Source organism: Neomonachus schauinslandi, chromosome 9 (genome assembly GCF_002201575.2).
Source record: "Neomonachus schauinslandi chromosome 9, ASM220157v2, whole genome shotgun sequence".
In the NCBI taxonomy this organism is placed as follows: Eukaryota; Metazoa; Chordata; class Mammalia; order Carnivora; family Phocidae; genus Neomonachus; species Neomonachus schauinslandi.
Genome location: NC_058411.1, coordinates 43,479,009 through 43,495,048, shown reverse-complemented (window position 1 = coordinate 43,495,048; position 16,040 = coordinate 43,479,009). Strand labels below are relative to the sequence as shown.

Genomic DNA, 16,040 nt, shown 5'->3' with positions numbered 1-16,040 from the left:
AAATAAAAAAAAAAAAAAAAAAAAAAAAAAAAAGAATTAACTGAAGGTCTCACTTTAAGGTCTTACCATAAATGTAACTCTGAGGAAGACTGCAGTCAATTTTATAATAAAAATAAAAAGAAGACTATATTGAAAAAAAAAATATTTTTGAGAAAAATATCAGCAACATCATGTTAAAAACAGGCTAAAAAACTGATTAAAGTACGTGAATATGTACCAAAAATATTCTAGGGGCGCCTGGGTGGCTCAGTCGTTAAGCGCCTGCCTTCAGCTCAGGTCATGATCCCAGGGTCCTGGGATCAAGCCCCACATCAGGCTCCCTGCTCGGCGGGAGGCCTGCTTCTCCCTCTCCCACTCTCCCTGCTTGTGTTCCCTCTCTCGCTGTATCTCTCTCTGTCAAATAAATAAATAAAATCTTTAAAAAAAAAAAATATTCTATTTATGTAAATGTTTGGATTATATGTTTAATGTTTAGAAAATCAATGTAAAATTTTTTTAATGTTTTAATCTCACAAATGTTTTTACAAAAAAATGTTTTGAAACAGTTTTTGAAAAGAAATGTTATAGATCTACCAAAACAGAATAATTTATCAATCAATCAATAATTTTAAAAACTGTAATTTTAACTCTTGAAATCCTTCTCCTCATCCCCAAAGGTGCCCTGGTTTAGATGATAAGAAAACCACTATAAGTTTGAGTAAGAAAACCACTATAAGGACTAATTCTACCATGCCTTGATCCTCTTTGTGACATAACTACAAGAAGCCAATGATTACCAAGGCATTTCTCACCATCTGGATTCTCCAGCCTCACAGAGCAATGTTCTTTCCCTCATATGACCTGACCCTTCCACTGGGCCTCCTGAAATTCATGGTCAGGCACCAGAAAAATCTCTACATCCTCAGCTTTTTTCCCCAACATTTCTTCTGAGAACACTGCTTCCTCTTCAGCCCTCTTAAAAGGTGGCTGATTTCTCTTCTACATTCCTGTGGGGCCTGTTGATGGGCCCTCCTTGTATTTTACTACCACTTCCATTCTATTGCTACAAACTACTCGTAAAAAAAAAAAAAAAAGGACAAAAAAACTATCAAAACCCTAAAGAGGAATCTCCCATGTTCCCTAAGGATTTTTAGCACAAGGCTCATTGTCATTCTCTAACACTATTCCTATCATAATTCTTAGTATTTTCAGTATCCATATAGACAAAACTATATACCAAACCTTGTCCTCCACCTCATCCCCAAACTCCCATGGTCATAGCATAGATTTTTTTTCTTTATCAATATTGCAACTGCTTCATAATTTCAATTATCCTAATCACTTATCTTTTCACCTTAGACCCTTAATATCCTAACTTCAACAATTTTTTTATTTCTATTAGGATCTACAATCTACTGAAACTACTTCCTCACTGTCTCTCACTCCCTTCAAATTCTCACATCCCTCCTAATCTGGCTTAGATTCCAATCTGTCCTTAAAATCACTCCTTTGCCTCATCCTCAAACTCTCTGGCCCTCTTTCACTGTGTCATACTTACCTAGCAAAATCCCAACCCTGGTTAAATCCAACTCTATGCCTATTAATAAGTTTGCACTTGGGACGCCTGGGTGGCTCAGTTGGTCAAGCGTGTGCCCTTGGCTCAAGTCATGATCCTGGGGTCCTGGGATCAAGCCCCACTGTCAGGCTCCCTGCTCAGCGGGGAGCCTGCTCCTACCTCTCCCTCTGCCCTTACCCTGCTTGTGCTGTCTCCCGGTCTCTCAAATAAATAAATAAAATCTTAAAAAAAAAAAAAAATAAGTTTGCACTTGCAGAGCTAAACATGGCTAGAGAAAAACACCTAACTGGGTTGTCTGGTCTCACTTTAAATTCATGATCACAAACCTAAAGTAGGCCTTTAGTGCTGCCCAATATTCCAACTAATATTTCCCTAGGCCTTTCAGCTTCCCCTCTCTTCTAATCATCTACGTTCTCCCTATCCCACCTTCATGCTCCTTCCCTCCACTTGTGAATTTGACCATGTTCCTATCTTTGGCCACTGTCTCCCCCTTGTGCACTATACTGTTGCCCCTCTCACCTACTGAAGGCCATCAGTCCAGCAATTCTCCCTCTTTCTATTCTAACATCAACTTATCCCTCTCTGTTGGATCATCCCCACTCACACATATACTGTATCTCTCACCTTAAAACAAAGACCTTCCCTGACTTCACATTCCTATCCAACTACCCCTACTCTTAGCGTGTCATCCTCACTAACTCCAATTCCTTCCTTTCCATTCTCTTGAATCCACTGCGACAAGGTTTTCATTCTTACCACTCCATAAAAAAAGCTCAAGATCATCCAGTGCCTCCACATCAATAAATCTAATGGTGGATTCTCAGTCCTCAACTTGACCCACCAGCATTTGACATAGTTTATTATTTCCTTCTCCTTAAAATGCTTATATTTCATTTGCCTTCTAGACATCATTCTTGTCTCTTGATTTTCTACTTTTCTAGTCACCTTTTCTTAGTCTCCTTAGCTGGATCTTCCTAACTTGGTCTCTAAATATTTTGGAGTGTCCCAGGGCTTAGCCCTTGAACCTTTTTTCTTTACATTTACTCCTTCCCTAGGTGATTTCATCTAAGTTCATAGCATTAAATATCTACTTATTGACAACTTCCACATTTAGATTTCCAGCCAGGACCTCAATCCTGAACTCCAGTAGGCATCAGCAAAAGATATAGTTTTCTAGGGTGCCCGGGTGGCTCAGTCAGTTAAGCGTCTGCCTTCGGCTCAAGTCATGATCCCAGGGTCCTGGGATCGAGCCCCACATCAGGCTCCCTGCTCAGTGGGGAGTCTGCTTCTCCCTCTCCCTGTGCCTGCCACTCCGCCTGCTTGTGCTCTCTCTCTCACACTCTCTCTCAAATAAATAAATAAAATATTTTTTTAAAAAGATATAGATTTCTGTCTTTAACTTACATTTCTTCTCTTAGCTTTCAACCCATTTATCCAACTGTCTACATCTCTAGGTGATCTCAAAGAAATATTCCAAATGTCCAAATGTAAACTCATAATCTCCACCCTCATTCTACCTCTGAAATAAGCTCCTCTCCAAGCATTTCAGGTATCTGTGAATGGCACCATCATTTCCCCAAATGTAACATCCAGAAATACAGATACCTCCCTCTCCTTCGTCTTTAATGTCTGGTCCATCCTACCGATTCTACCTTTTAAGTATTTCCTGAATGTATCCTTTTTTCCATACACATCTTCTCTAGTCCAAGCTTCTATCACACTCCGCCAGATTAATACAGATACCCACAGTCTTTCTGCATCCACTTCTACTTCTCCAATTCATCCTCCATGTACTTCTCAAAAACAAGAATCTGATCCCATCTCTCTGCTTCTAATTTTTAATACATTCCTACTGCTTTTAGAATAAAAACAAGATTCCTTAATAAAGCCCAGAAGGTCCTGGATAGGATGCCCACTACCTACCTTCACAGATTCATCTCTCATCAGCCTCTGTATCACACTCTACATTTTGGCATCACTAGCTTTCTTTCAGTCCTTTGAGCATGGTCCCTACCCCCACTGGAATTTTGCAGTGTTCCCTCTGTCTGGATATCACCACCACAACCTCACTGCCATCACCACCCCATCTCTTTTTACTCCCTAATGTCTCCTCAATGTTCAGATCTCACCTCAAGAAACAATGCCTTAGAGAAACCTTCCCTGCCTCCTCAAGCTATATCAACTTCCCTTCAAATACGCTTATCACTGCACCTATCACTTACTATTTCTAAACATACATTTACTTTTGTGATTATTTTGTGCTCAATATCTGTCAATTTAAAAAGACTTTAAGGTCAATTAAGGAATAGATTGTGCTTTGTACATACTGTATCTCTAGCCTCCACCAGACTTGACAGGCAAATATTTTTTCAATGAGTGAATCAACACAGGAGTGACAGTGGAAGCCACACAACTGGATAGTACCGCAGAGGAATGGGACTTAAAAAGATAAAAGAGGGTGCCTGGGTGGCTCAGTTGGTTGGGCGACTGCCTTCGGCTCAGGTCATGATCCTGGATTCCCTGGATCGAGTCCCGCATCGGGCTTCCTGCTCGGCGGGGAGTCTGCTTCGTCCTCTGACCCTATCCCCTCTCAGGTGTTCTCTCTCTCTCAAATAAATAAATAAAATTAAAAAAAAAAAAAAAAGATAAAAGAGACCAGGGTTCTGGGAAAATATCACAATTTAGCAATCAAGGAGAGGAACTAAGTTGGAGAAAAAAGCTGTCAAAAGGGGGGATGGGGTAACTGAGCGATGGACATTAAGGAGGGCACCTGAGCACTGGGTATTATATAAGACTGATGAATCACTGACCTCGACCTCTGAAGCTAATAATACATTATACGTTAATTTAAAAAATAAATTTTTTAAAAATCAAAAGGTTAAAAACAACAATGAAAATACAAAACAGCATCACAAAAGCCAAGGAAAGAAAGATACAGCACCAAAAAAGATAGAATGGGCCACTGAATTTGACAGGTAGGCAGCTAGTGATCTGACAAAATAATAATGTGGGACACAGAGAGGAAGTCAACAAAAGGAAGATATGAGGGAAAGGTCACATTTTTCCAACTCTTCTGGAAGTAAGATTTTACACTTGCTAACTTTTTCGAGATACTAAAACTACAATGTTGGTCCGAATCGAACAATAAATCTAAGGAAAATATATGTGCCATTTTAGATCTCAGCCTTATTTCTCTCTATCTGGGTGAGTCGTTTTAGACTGACTACTTTTCTGACATATAACAACAAAAGTTCTAATACTTACACCCGAAACGTTCTTTTTGTTTTTCAAAGCATCTTACCTCCCCAAATCATCAAAGCAGACGTCTGTATGTCCCTCTGTATGTCCAAATCTCATCGGCTTCTGTATGGCAGGCATCTTTTCTTCTACCTACCTAAAAATGTTTTATAAAAGCTACTATTATTTCAAAAGGTGAGGAAAGACGGTGGCTGATGGTGAAGGGAAGTTAGTCTCCCAGCGGCCCCTTTCCCCCACCCGAGTGGCACAAACAAGATATAGTAGAGGGTCTGTCAGACAATACCCGGGAAAAGGGCACGCTTCTCTTCGGTGCGCGACACGGCCACCGGCAGCGTGAAGGAGTACTCACCAACCGGACCGACCTCCGCCACCGAGGAAAGGCGCGTAGCAAGCGTCGGCGCAGGTCCGCTTCCCGCGCTCAGGCGTGCTCGCTACACTGCGCCTGCGCCCGCTCGCCCACGCCCAGCGCCCGGCCAGACCGAAGTCGCGGGGTGGTGGCGTCAGCTGCGCGTCGACTGCCAGGGAAAAAGCCGGTTGCTGGGAGAGTGAGGAAGAAAGGGAGGGTGCCGAACACGGAAGTGATGGCAGCGCCTTGGGAGCAGGTGGAGGCGGTGACCGCAACGTGTGAGACAGGAACTCAACGCCGACGGGTGGGGGCTTGCAGAAAGGCGTCCGCCTTTTAGGATCTACACGAGGTGCAGGAGTGGCTGGGCCTCCCTTCTCCACCTTAGCGAGCACTCAGAGTGATGGCGATGGTGATGGCGGCAGTTACTCGGACAGCCCCAGTTAAGCTGCGCGCTGAGAGGTGAGTGGGGGAAGGGTGGTTGCTGCCCGGCCTTGCCGATTGGGGTCTGCTATCACTTTCCAGGCTCTCCTGACATGCAACCATATCCGAGTGCCTGAACGTGACCAGTTCCTCCTTGGGGCCCGGTTAGAGAATGAGTCTTTGAGCATCTTCTCTCGAGGAGATCGAGACCCTTCCCAAACCTTTAATCTTGGCATCCTTCGTGCCCTCACCTTGTCGTTTCTATAGAGATGAAGGAGAGAAGACTTTAATCTCAGTTCTCAGTTCCTAGAGGTATGGCCTGTACATTAATGCTTATTTGGGGGGGGGACTCTACATATATTCCTTAAGGAGAAAGTAACTTGGATTTCCCCGTTCACACCCCACCTAAAATTCACTGAACTGCATATTTAGAGCTAAAAGAAGAGCCAGAACTAAAGTATATTGTTGAATACTTCGCTTCTTACAATCTGAGCGAAGGTCTTGGCCATTAAGTTTATGCTTTGATTGTGTCCCCGTGTTCTTCCGTGTTGGCAGAACGGTCTGAAGAATACCTTCACAGTTAGGTATTTTTGTTGTGCCCACTTCTAGTCTGTATCAGACATAAGTGAGACGTTTTTCTGGTGTAGACATTTCCCCATTGTTTTTCAGTCTAGTTCCATTGTGAAAAGTTGCACAGTTACACAAACGGTGCTATTGTTCTTACTGTCTTGGCATTCTGTGAAGGTTGTTTTGAGTACTAGGGTTCCAAATAGGCTTCCTAGATACTTAAGTTTGGTATATTAATGAAGAGGAAGAGTGATTGGCTGAAAATGAACTTGGGATTTGTGGAAAAATAGCCAAACTATTGTGGATTTCCCATAACAACAAAAGATACCTGAGATGACTCTTTCTGAGTGACTTTATTTGGAGATCATTCGTTAATTTTTAGATAGACTGATGTGTAATTTTTTTATCCAAGTAAATATCACTGGATAGACTATGGGATTGAAGATGAACTCTGTTAATATTCGTCTCTGTATTGAATATATCTTGATGAGATTTCAAGGTAGTGCTATTCAGAGCTCAGCATAAGAAGAATCTGTAAATTGGAATAAGAGTTATAGGTATAAAATGCCCTAACTATGACATCTATAAACCCTGTGACTTTAAAACTATGAATGGTGTCTATATTTCTCTCCCTTCACTCTCCCTAGCAATCAAGCCATTTGATCCATAGGTTAAAGAAAAATTTCCTTTAGGGTGCCTGGGTGGCTGTTGGTTGAGCGACTGCCTTCGGCTCAGGTCATGATCCTGGAGGTCCCGGGATCGAGTCCCGCATCGGGCTCCCTGCTCAGCAGGGAGTCTGCTTCTCCCTCTGACCCTCCCCCCTCTCATGTGCTCTCTCTCTCTTTCATTCTCGCTCTCTCAAATGATGAATAAATAAAAAAATAAAAGTCTTTAAAAAAAAAAAAAAAAGAAATATTTCCTTTACAAATTTCAGATGTATGGAAAGAGCTTAGGCCTTAGAGTTGAACAGCCCCAGGTTTTAATTTTCGCTCTGACAGTTACTCACTGTATGGCCTTGAATATGCTTTACTTTTTCTGATGTCAGATTCCTTATTTCTAAAATGGAGATACCTACTTCCATGGATTGTTGGTTTTAGTGTATAGGAGATACTCATGGATGTATAAAATTAATTGTTACTAATGTCTGGTGTTATTAACAGAGTACTTTGGGTGGGTACTTAGCGCTTTTATTTAAAATAGAGTTTGTTTTGTTTAAATCATTATCCTGTAAAATTTTTCAAGTATTACTTCTGCTAGTATTGCATTTCTCTTTCAGTCAAACGCCGACAAATTTTTATGTCAATGAGTTCATGGTCTTGATGGAAACAGACATTCAAACAACATGTACAAGACAGTGTGGTAATGAAATGCATGTAATTTAAATGTTAGCAAAATTGTGTGGTTATTTAGGATAATGTAGCCTTAAAAAAAATCCATTGTAGCTGTCACTGATCTGGCTGTCAAAATTTTCCAAATGGATTTATTTATCATTAACAGTGCGTGTCTCATAGGAGTGGGTGGCTGAATGAACTCACCGAAAATGACACCAAGGTCACAGTTTAAACTGCTGTGGAGATTAGTTAGCTTTGCTCTGTTGCAACCATTTATAGGACCCTTACGCTCACAAATATTGTTCTCAAGGGCAAGAGGGTGAGAAAACATGAATATATTACCATTCTGCTGATGGCAATGCCTATTATCTACATCATATACTCTTAGAGACTCCGTTTATTTAAGAAGCATATCAGTATTGCCTTATGGAAGGGGTTTAAAACATGCCTTTTCAATAAAATATGTAGTTGATGTAAAAATCACTAATTATGTGAAAGGTAAGGCTGGAAGAGAGTGTTAAAATAACTAAGGCGAGGGACATCTGGGTGGCTCAGTCGGTTAAGCATCCAACTCTTGATTTCATCTCAGGTCATGATCTCAGGGGGGTCATGAGATTGAGCCCCAAGTGGGCTCCATGCTGGGCATGGAGCCTGCTTAAGATTCTCTCTTTCCCTCTGCACCCCCCCACCCCATCTCTCTCACACATGTATGTTCTCTCTCTCTCTCTAAAAAAAATAAAAATAAAAATAAAAAATAACTGAGGAGAACAGAGTATTGAAGAAAATAATATCAAAGGCAATTTAGAAATCTGAAGATTTGTGTATCTCTGAAGGTGTCCTGAAACTTGCCAGCCTATTTAATTTATTTTTGGAGTAAATAATACTTGCATATGTATAAACTTCCTGAGGTATAAAAGGCAATACAGTAAAAGTTCTGTTCCCAGCTATCCAGTTCTTGTGGCTAAAGACAGGCACAGTATTTGATTGTGTTGTTACATGGATAGTGGATCCTTACACAGCAAGACAGATATAATCACTCTTTTATTGATGACGAAACCAAGACTCAGAGAGGTTATAGTTTGTCCAAAGTCACACTCCTACCGAATGTCAAAACGAAAATTAGAGCACACATGTCTTTTACCTTCTGATTCAAGATAGTCTACCATACTGCCACTCCATATCATAACTGTTGCCATAAAACTTAGAATTTAGTAAAACACATCAGGACATAAAAACATTTAAGTCTAGAGTCACCTTATACTAGTTTGTTAAAACTTGTGCTAGTAAAACTTGTCACCCAAGCTTAAATATAAGAATATGTAATTATTATAAAGCAATGGAAAGAATAATTTATAGTAAGTTAGAAAAAACTTTGCCGGGGCGCCTGGGTAGCTCAGTTGGTTAAGCGACTGCCTTCGGCTCAGGTCATGGTCCTGGAGTCCCTGGATCGAGTCCCGCATCGGGCTCCCTGCTCGGCAGGGAGCCTGCTTCTCCCTCTGACCCTCCCCCCTCTCATGTGCTCTCTCTCTCTCATTCTCTCTGTCTCAAATAAATAAAAAAATCTTTAAAAAAAAAAAAAAGAAAAAAATCTTTGCCTACTCTTTCTGTTGAAATCTATGTATTTACTAAGTTAGCTTGCAAGAAACTACATTTTTTAATAATTAAAGGTTTGGTTATTTACATCCATAATATTTTTAAAGAATTTAAAATTTTTTAACTTTTTTAAAAAACAGTGGTTAATATCAGGAGGAATATAAAATGCTTTATGATACTTCGGAAATGCTGAAGCCTCCTCAGCCTCAGATTTTCAAGCCTTATATGTGGCCTTTGTTTCCTCTTGTTCCTTTTTTTTTTTTAATTTTGCCACTTTTCCATGTCTCATTTTTAGAAATTAATTTCTACATGAAAAGTTCTGGGTACTACTAGAAGGTAGCTAATATGCATTTTCATTAATCTCAGTGTATGCTATTTTCATACATCTTAATCCTGGTGGCAAAAACATCAGGCCGCTGGAATTATCCAGATTTTACAATGTGAAAACTGAAGCTAAATGAGATTTTTAAATCAGGTGATATAATTAGTATGTGACAAAGTCTGGATTTTAGCCCATGTTTGATGATTTAGCCCTTCATACTATTTCATCGGCACCATGCTTCATTTTTAAATATAATGGAGTGAAAAACTGTAGATTGTTAATTTTTTATAGATGTTTAAAACATTAAAATTTTCTCTTTAGACTAAATTACTCTTACAGGAAAAAAGACTGCAAGGAAATGAGCCAACATGTCTAAATTGACTGCCTTTAGGTAATTGAAGTCTAGTTTTTTTTCCTCCCTTTTAAACTTTTCTGAATGTTCCATATATTTTATGCTGAGCATATATAGTTTTTATAATTACAAAATTATAAATCGGAAAGAAAAAATACATCTGTTTAATCCAGGTTATTCCCTAAAGAGTTACAATCATATATCTTAAATATTCTGGTTTCTAAGATTCTTTTAAGGTCCTTCCACTTTTAAAAGCCCAGGTACTGCCAGCTTTTAGTTTTCTGTTCTGTCTTCACTCTAGATTAACCTTCTTCAGTGACAGGTTCCTGGACATTTCTCTCTGGCATGCTCAGGGAATGTATAATCATTTAAATATTAGCCCAAGTTAATATTTCCCCTAAAATTTGCTCCAAAATTATTTGTGTGAGCTAAGTACAGGAAACTATGGCTTAAGCAGACTTCTTAACTGAAGGACCTCTCAGAACCTTTTGCTAAGTATACATTGTAATATTTAATAGGGGAAGCCATTCCTAAACTTGTTTAACAAGGAAACCCCATCTCTCTAGAATGTGTATTAACGTCTTTTAGAACTAGTGTCCACGAAAGTACAGACTGGGAGACACTGGCATAAACAAGCAATAATTGGGAAAGTAAGTGGAGAGTGTGGGGAGGAGGAGGATGTAGTGGTACTAATCAGTAATTCGTTTTGTTTATTAATCCATTTAAGTCCCATGAGCCTTGACTTGGTAGCATGAAAATGGCAGACACTAAAATATTTACTGGAAGGGGGGCTCCTGGGTGGCTCAGTCGTTAAGCGTCTGCCTTCAGCTCAGGTCCCGATCCCAGAGTGCTGGGATCGAGCCCTGCATCAGGTGCTCTGCTCAGCGGGAAGCCTGCTTCTCCCTCTCCACTCCCCTTGCTTGTGTTCCCTCTCTCGCTGTGTCTCTCTCTGTCAAATAAATAAATAAAATCTTTAAAAAAATAAAATAAAATAAAATAAAGTATTTACTAGAAAATGAACCTGTATTGCTCTTGTAATGAGAAAAAAACAAAAAAACATTTTTTTATTTCAGAGATTTTTTTCATATGAACAAACCCGGTTTTCGTTATTTTTCCTTAACATTTCAAGGAGTTCGTATGTCATCTACTATCCAGTATATTCCATTTGTGGGCCCTAAATGTTTCCACAGAATCCTCCTCAAGTATCAAACTATGATCATATGTTAAGGACTATGACCCACAGAATCAAATTCAAATATCACAGCCTATGATCAGAATGCTTTCAGGGAGTTTTGGGACACATAATGGCAGGTAAACTTTGGAGTCGTGGATTTGGTCAGGAAATTCCCAGACCTGAATTACTATCAGAGTAATTATTTATAAATTCTTTATGTAGTGTAATAAATAATTATTTTAGGATCAAATTTATTTTAATTTAGTATTTACATGAATTCTGGTCTTAGATATCATCAGCACTGTAGATAAAGTAGTTGTTCAGTGAATAATTAATATATACAACAGTACTCTGGTAGCCAACGTCACAGAGAATACAATGAATTTTTCAGGTAGATGAAGTTTAACCCTTTAATTATTGGCTTTTTTTTTTTTTTAAGTATAGATTTAAAGTCGACTCCATCCCAGTATGGGGCTTAAACTCACGACCCTGAGATTGAGAGTTGCATGCTCTACCCACTGAGCCAGCCAGCCAGGCATCCCTAATTATTGGCTTTTTAACAATTTTCTGTAGAAATCTTGAATTAAAATCACCTACCTGTCCTTATTCAATAGAAGTAATTAAATGTTATTTAAATCTTTGTTGGTAGAATGGCTATGTTGGATATTAATTCTTGCTCACTGTCCTTGTAGTAGAATCTGGGATCAAATGACTACTGGGAATCTGGGAACTTGCTTTCTTGACAATGGCTTTTATATAAATTTGCTTTTTAGATATTTGCCTCTTCCTCATTAAGAAATAATAATTTTTTTAAAAGATGTCACTGTGTACTCCCCAGAGCAATGTAATTTAGCTGCCTTCATAAAAAATTAATTATTGAATCAAGAGCCAAAGCAGCCTTCTCCCAAGTGATTTTTTCACCATCTTAAAAAAAAAGCTTTGCAGTTACCAACAAAGATCTTTGATTTGTCAGCACCTTTTAAATTATGATCTTTGATTTCTATAATACATAAAAAAATGGTAGTAAAGCCACTTTCTTATCACTGTGTATCTCCTCTGCCTCATTTATACAAAGTTTGTAAAATTTCAAGAACTAATGATAGGCTGTTTGAAAGGATTCATTCAGATTCAGAACCCAACACTTTTTTTTACATTTAGATTTTACCTCTATAGGCAAGACACAAAAGCACTTTTCTAAAACTCATCTTTAGTCTTTAAAAATAGAAAAATAAAAATTTTGTTCTCACTAAAAATTAATGTTATTTTTATTGAGAACAGTGTGATTGAATTTTTTTATTTTTAAGAATTTTAAGGTTTGGGACACCTGGGTGGCTCAGTCAGTTAACCTCAAGCGTCTGACTCTTGATTTCATCTCACATCATGATCTCAGGGTCATGAGATTGAGCCCCATGTCAGACTCCACACTGGGCGTGGAGCCTGCTTAAGTTTCTCTCTCTTCCCCTCCCTCTGCTCTGTTCCCCACCCTTTGCATGCACTCTCTCAAAAAAAAAAAAAAGATTTTTAAGACTTAATGAAACTTGTGGAGGAGATTAGAAAATTATTTTTCCATGTGTCTAAGTGTAAAGATGTGAGAGTTTATACATATGATGCATTTTTATCATTTTTGTAAAGAAATCATGTAATAGTGAAGGAAATTCTGAATATCCTTTTTCTAAAAAGATGTCTCTGTAGCACAGATTTTTTTAAGCAATTACTTTCTTCGTAACTAAGATGTTACCTATACCACGAAGTGACCAGTTAAATGTTTTGTTTTGCCTTTCTTTTTTAATATATCTGCTAAATAGCTTCTGAAAGCCACCTATCCCAGGAAAGATCATCAATTTTAGAACACCTTAAATTTCAACAACTTAAAAAAAAAGAAGAAGAAGAAGAAGGTAGCAGGAGGGGAAGAATGAAGGGGAAGAAATCGGAGGGGTAGACAAACCATGAGAGACGATGGACTCTGAAAAACAAACTGAGGGTTCTAGAGGGGAGGGGGGTGGGAGGATGGGTTAGACTGGTGATGGGTACTGAAGAGGGCACATTCTGCATGGAGTACTGGGTGTTATGCACAAACAATGAATCATGGAACACTACATCTAAAAGTAATGATGTAATGTATGGGGATTAACATAAGAATAAAAAATTAAAAAAAAATTTTTCAACAACTTCAGTACCTTGCTCTGAGGTAACTAGCAAACCTAATATGTTATAAAATTTCTAGGATTGTGTCTATTTACAAAGTATTCTTAAGATTCTATTATTTAAGGTAATATAATCCACAAATCTATTCCGGCAACATGGAAGCAGGTGCAGTCCACTAAAGGTAAACAAAGAAATGGAGAGGGCTGCCATCAGGTCCTCAGCTTTTTGGAACTCTCACTCTTCCTTCAGGAACAGAACCCCATCCAACAAGTAACTATTTGACAATGAGTGATGGGAACATTGCTAACCATATAATCAATATTAATGAATTTTAATTTTTCTAATGTTTATACAAATATAAGTAGAAGTTAAATTTTCTTACTACTTTAAAGACTACAACATTAAATGACATTTTGGACCATATGTTGATATGGTATGTTTTACCAAATCAGTTTTTTGCCATAATTTATAAAAGTGGGAGGGACTTCTGAAGCATGGACTCAGTTTTCTAGCAGAGGAGCTATGTGAAATTTATAGAAGGCTATTACTCTGAGATACATAGAAACCTAAGTCAAGATTTTCTGTGCATTAACTCTTTAAGTACAAGTAAATGTATGGAAGATTCATCTAGGGCTATGGTATGTCACTTTATTTTATGGACACCTGCAGCATTAGCACATGTAAGAACAGTTAACCAAAAATCCAGAGATACTTAACTGATTAGTACCTATTATATACAAGTTGGTAAGCCTTGCCAAAGTAAATCTGTTATGTTGGCATGTTAGCTTATATAGAATAAGGCTGGAAATTAGTTCTCTAGGGGAAAATGTCAAATTGTTCTCTAGCTTCATGTTCTCTTAAGTTCCAGCTGTATCTGGCATATTGATCTTTTTTCACTGAAACATGTTATTCTCCTAAAAATTAAAACTTTTTAGTTAGAATTGGACTAGAGACAGAAGTATTCTGTGATGTCGTCATTATAAACTACTTTTTTTTTTTTTAAGATTTATTTATTTGAGAGAGAGAACAAGTGGGAGGGGCAGGGAGAGGGAGAGAGAATCTCAAGCAGACACCGCGATGAGTGCAGAGCTGGACGTGAGGCTGGGATCAGGACCTGAGTGGAAAATAAGAGTTGGACACTCCGATGACTGCATCACCCAGGCGCCCCATGAATAATTTCTATTAAACTGGCTTATGTGCTTTAATAAAACAATATATCTGATATCTGCTTTTTTAAAAGAACATTTATTGATTACTTAATATGTTTAGGATCTGAGCTGAGTACTTTACACACATTATTTCATTTAATCCCCAGCAGCTGAATGAAATAGATAGCATCAATATCTCTACTTCACAGATTAAAAACACTGAGAGGTTTCAAGTCCTATGGCTAGTATAAAATAAACTGGACTCAAACCATACTAGTAGTGGCCACCATTACTGTGCTGTGGAACTGTGTTCTTGTCATATATATGCATAGAGATATGAAAATGTTAAAATGGTTACTGCTGAATGGTAGGATTATGGACAGTTTTTGAGGTTTTTTTTTCGTAATTTTAAGCTTAGTTTGAATTAATGATGATGAGTATGAATTACTATTATTTATGTTCATCAAAATGATACATGCACCCAGGTTAAAAATTAAGTTGAAAGCTTAGATAAGATAAATGCTACAGTCCTACCCATTCCAAAGGCATCTACTTTCAATCTTTTAACTGTTTTTCTGATATTTACCTTTATATTCCTAAATCATATGCTAATACTTCTTTCTTGATTCATCAATTATGAGACGTTATCACTTGACTTCCTTTTATGATAGATAAGGATTTAACTCTCCTTCCTTCCTATTTTCTTATTGCATTTATATCACAGTTTTGATGAGTATGTAAATGATATTTTCACTGCTGAGCCAGGTATTTTACAACTCTGTTTTCTTTCTTGTATAACTCTTGAATTTTTGTGTGATTAATAATTACCTAATTCTTCCTCTGTTTGCATTCTTCTCAGTTGAATTTTCCAGAAGTCAGTTCTTTTTTTTTTCCTCAAGATCCTCCACCTTGGAACCTATGGCCTTGTGTGATTCTATGGACTAGATGCTCTGGATACCCTATTGTCTAGAGATTTTCCTTCTTCATCATCCTAAGAATTCACATTTCCTCTCTCCTGTGTTAAATATCTTATTTCCTGTGTCATGTCTTCTGTTGTGGGTGTACACTCTAATTTTAGAAGACTTTTTTTCCAATATGAGGTAAAATTGTTGATGCTTTGCATATCTGAAAATTTATTTTATCCTCATTTAATTGATAATTTGGCTGGTTATCTCTTCAAAGTTGGAAACTAGTCTCTAGCTTCCAAAACTAGCCTCTAGCTTCCAGTGTTACTGTTGAGAAACCAGATGCCATTTATTTACAGTCCTTTGTGACTCTTTTCCCCTCAGGAAGACTGTTTTTTCATTTTTATATATTTTTTGGCTTGGACTTATTTGTTTATTTAATTGTAGTAAGAACACTTAACACGACATCTACCCTCTTAACTTTAGTATCTCCTCTTTATCTCTAGGATTCTAAAATTTTAGAATAATGTAGCTCAGTGTGTATTTTTCCCCCATTGTGCTGGGTACTCAGTGGACTCTTTCATTATGGAGGCTCATATCCTCTGGTTCTGGGATATTTTCTAATACAGTTTCTTTTGTAATTCCCCCCCCCCCACTTCATTTTGTTGTTATTTTCTGTGAAATGGCTGTATTGATCCTGTAGCTTTCTTACCTTTTCTAATTGGCCATTTTTTTTCCTATTTCCTGTTATTTCCTCAGTTTATTCTCCAAACTTTCCTATTGAATATTTTATTTCTGTATTCATATTTTTAATTTACAAAACTTTCTTATTCTCTGATTGTCCCAAACTCCTCTTACTCATTCATAGGTTTAATATCTTCTCTTAACTTGGAAGAAATCAGTTTTATTTTCTGCTCTTTTTGT

General features: G+C 37.9%; 1 protein-coding gene across 1 annotated transcript in view; it reads right to left on the bottom strand.

Moving 5' to 3' along the window:
* The window catches only part of WDHD1 (WD repeat and HMG-box DNA binding protein 1), a 60,173-nt gene extending 54,964 nt beyond the window's left edge, over positions 1-5,209 (bottom strand). The window contains exons 1-2 of the mRNA XM_021701408.1: positions 5,163-5,209; positions 4,857-4,949 (exon numbers count right to left, since the gene is read on the bottom strand). Coding sequence (XP_021557083.1) covers positions 4,857-4,933 — 77 coding nt within the window. The 5' untranslated portion in view covers positions 4,934-4,949; positions 5,163-5,209. The remainder of the gene's footprint in view (positions 1-4,856; positions 4,950-5,162) is intronic.
* Positions 5,210-16,040: the final 10,831 nt, after the last annotated feature.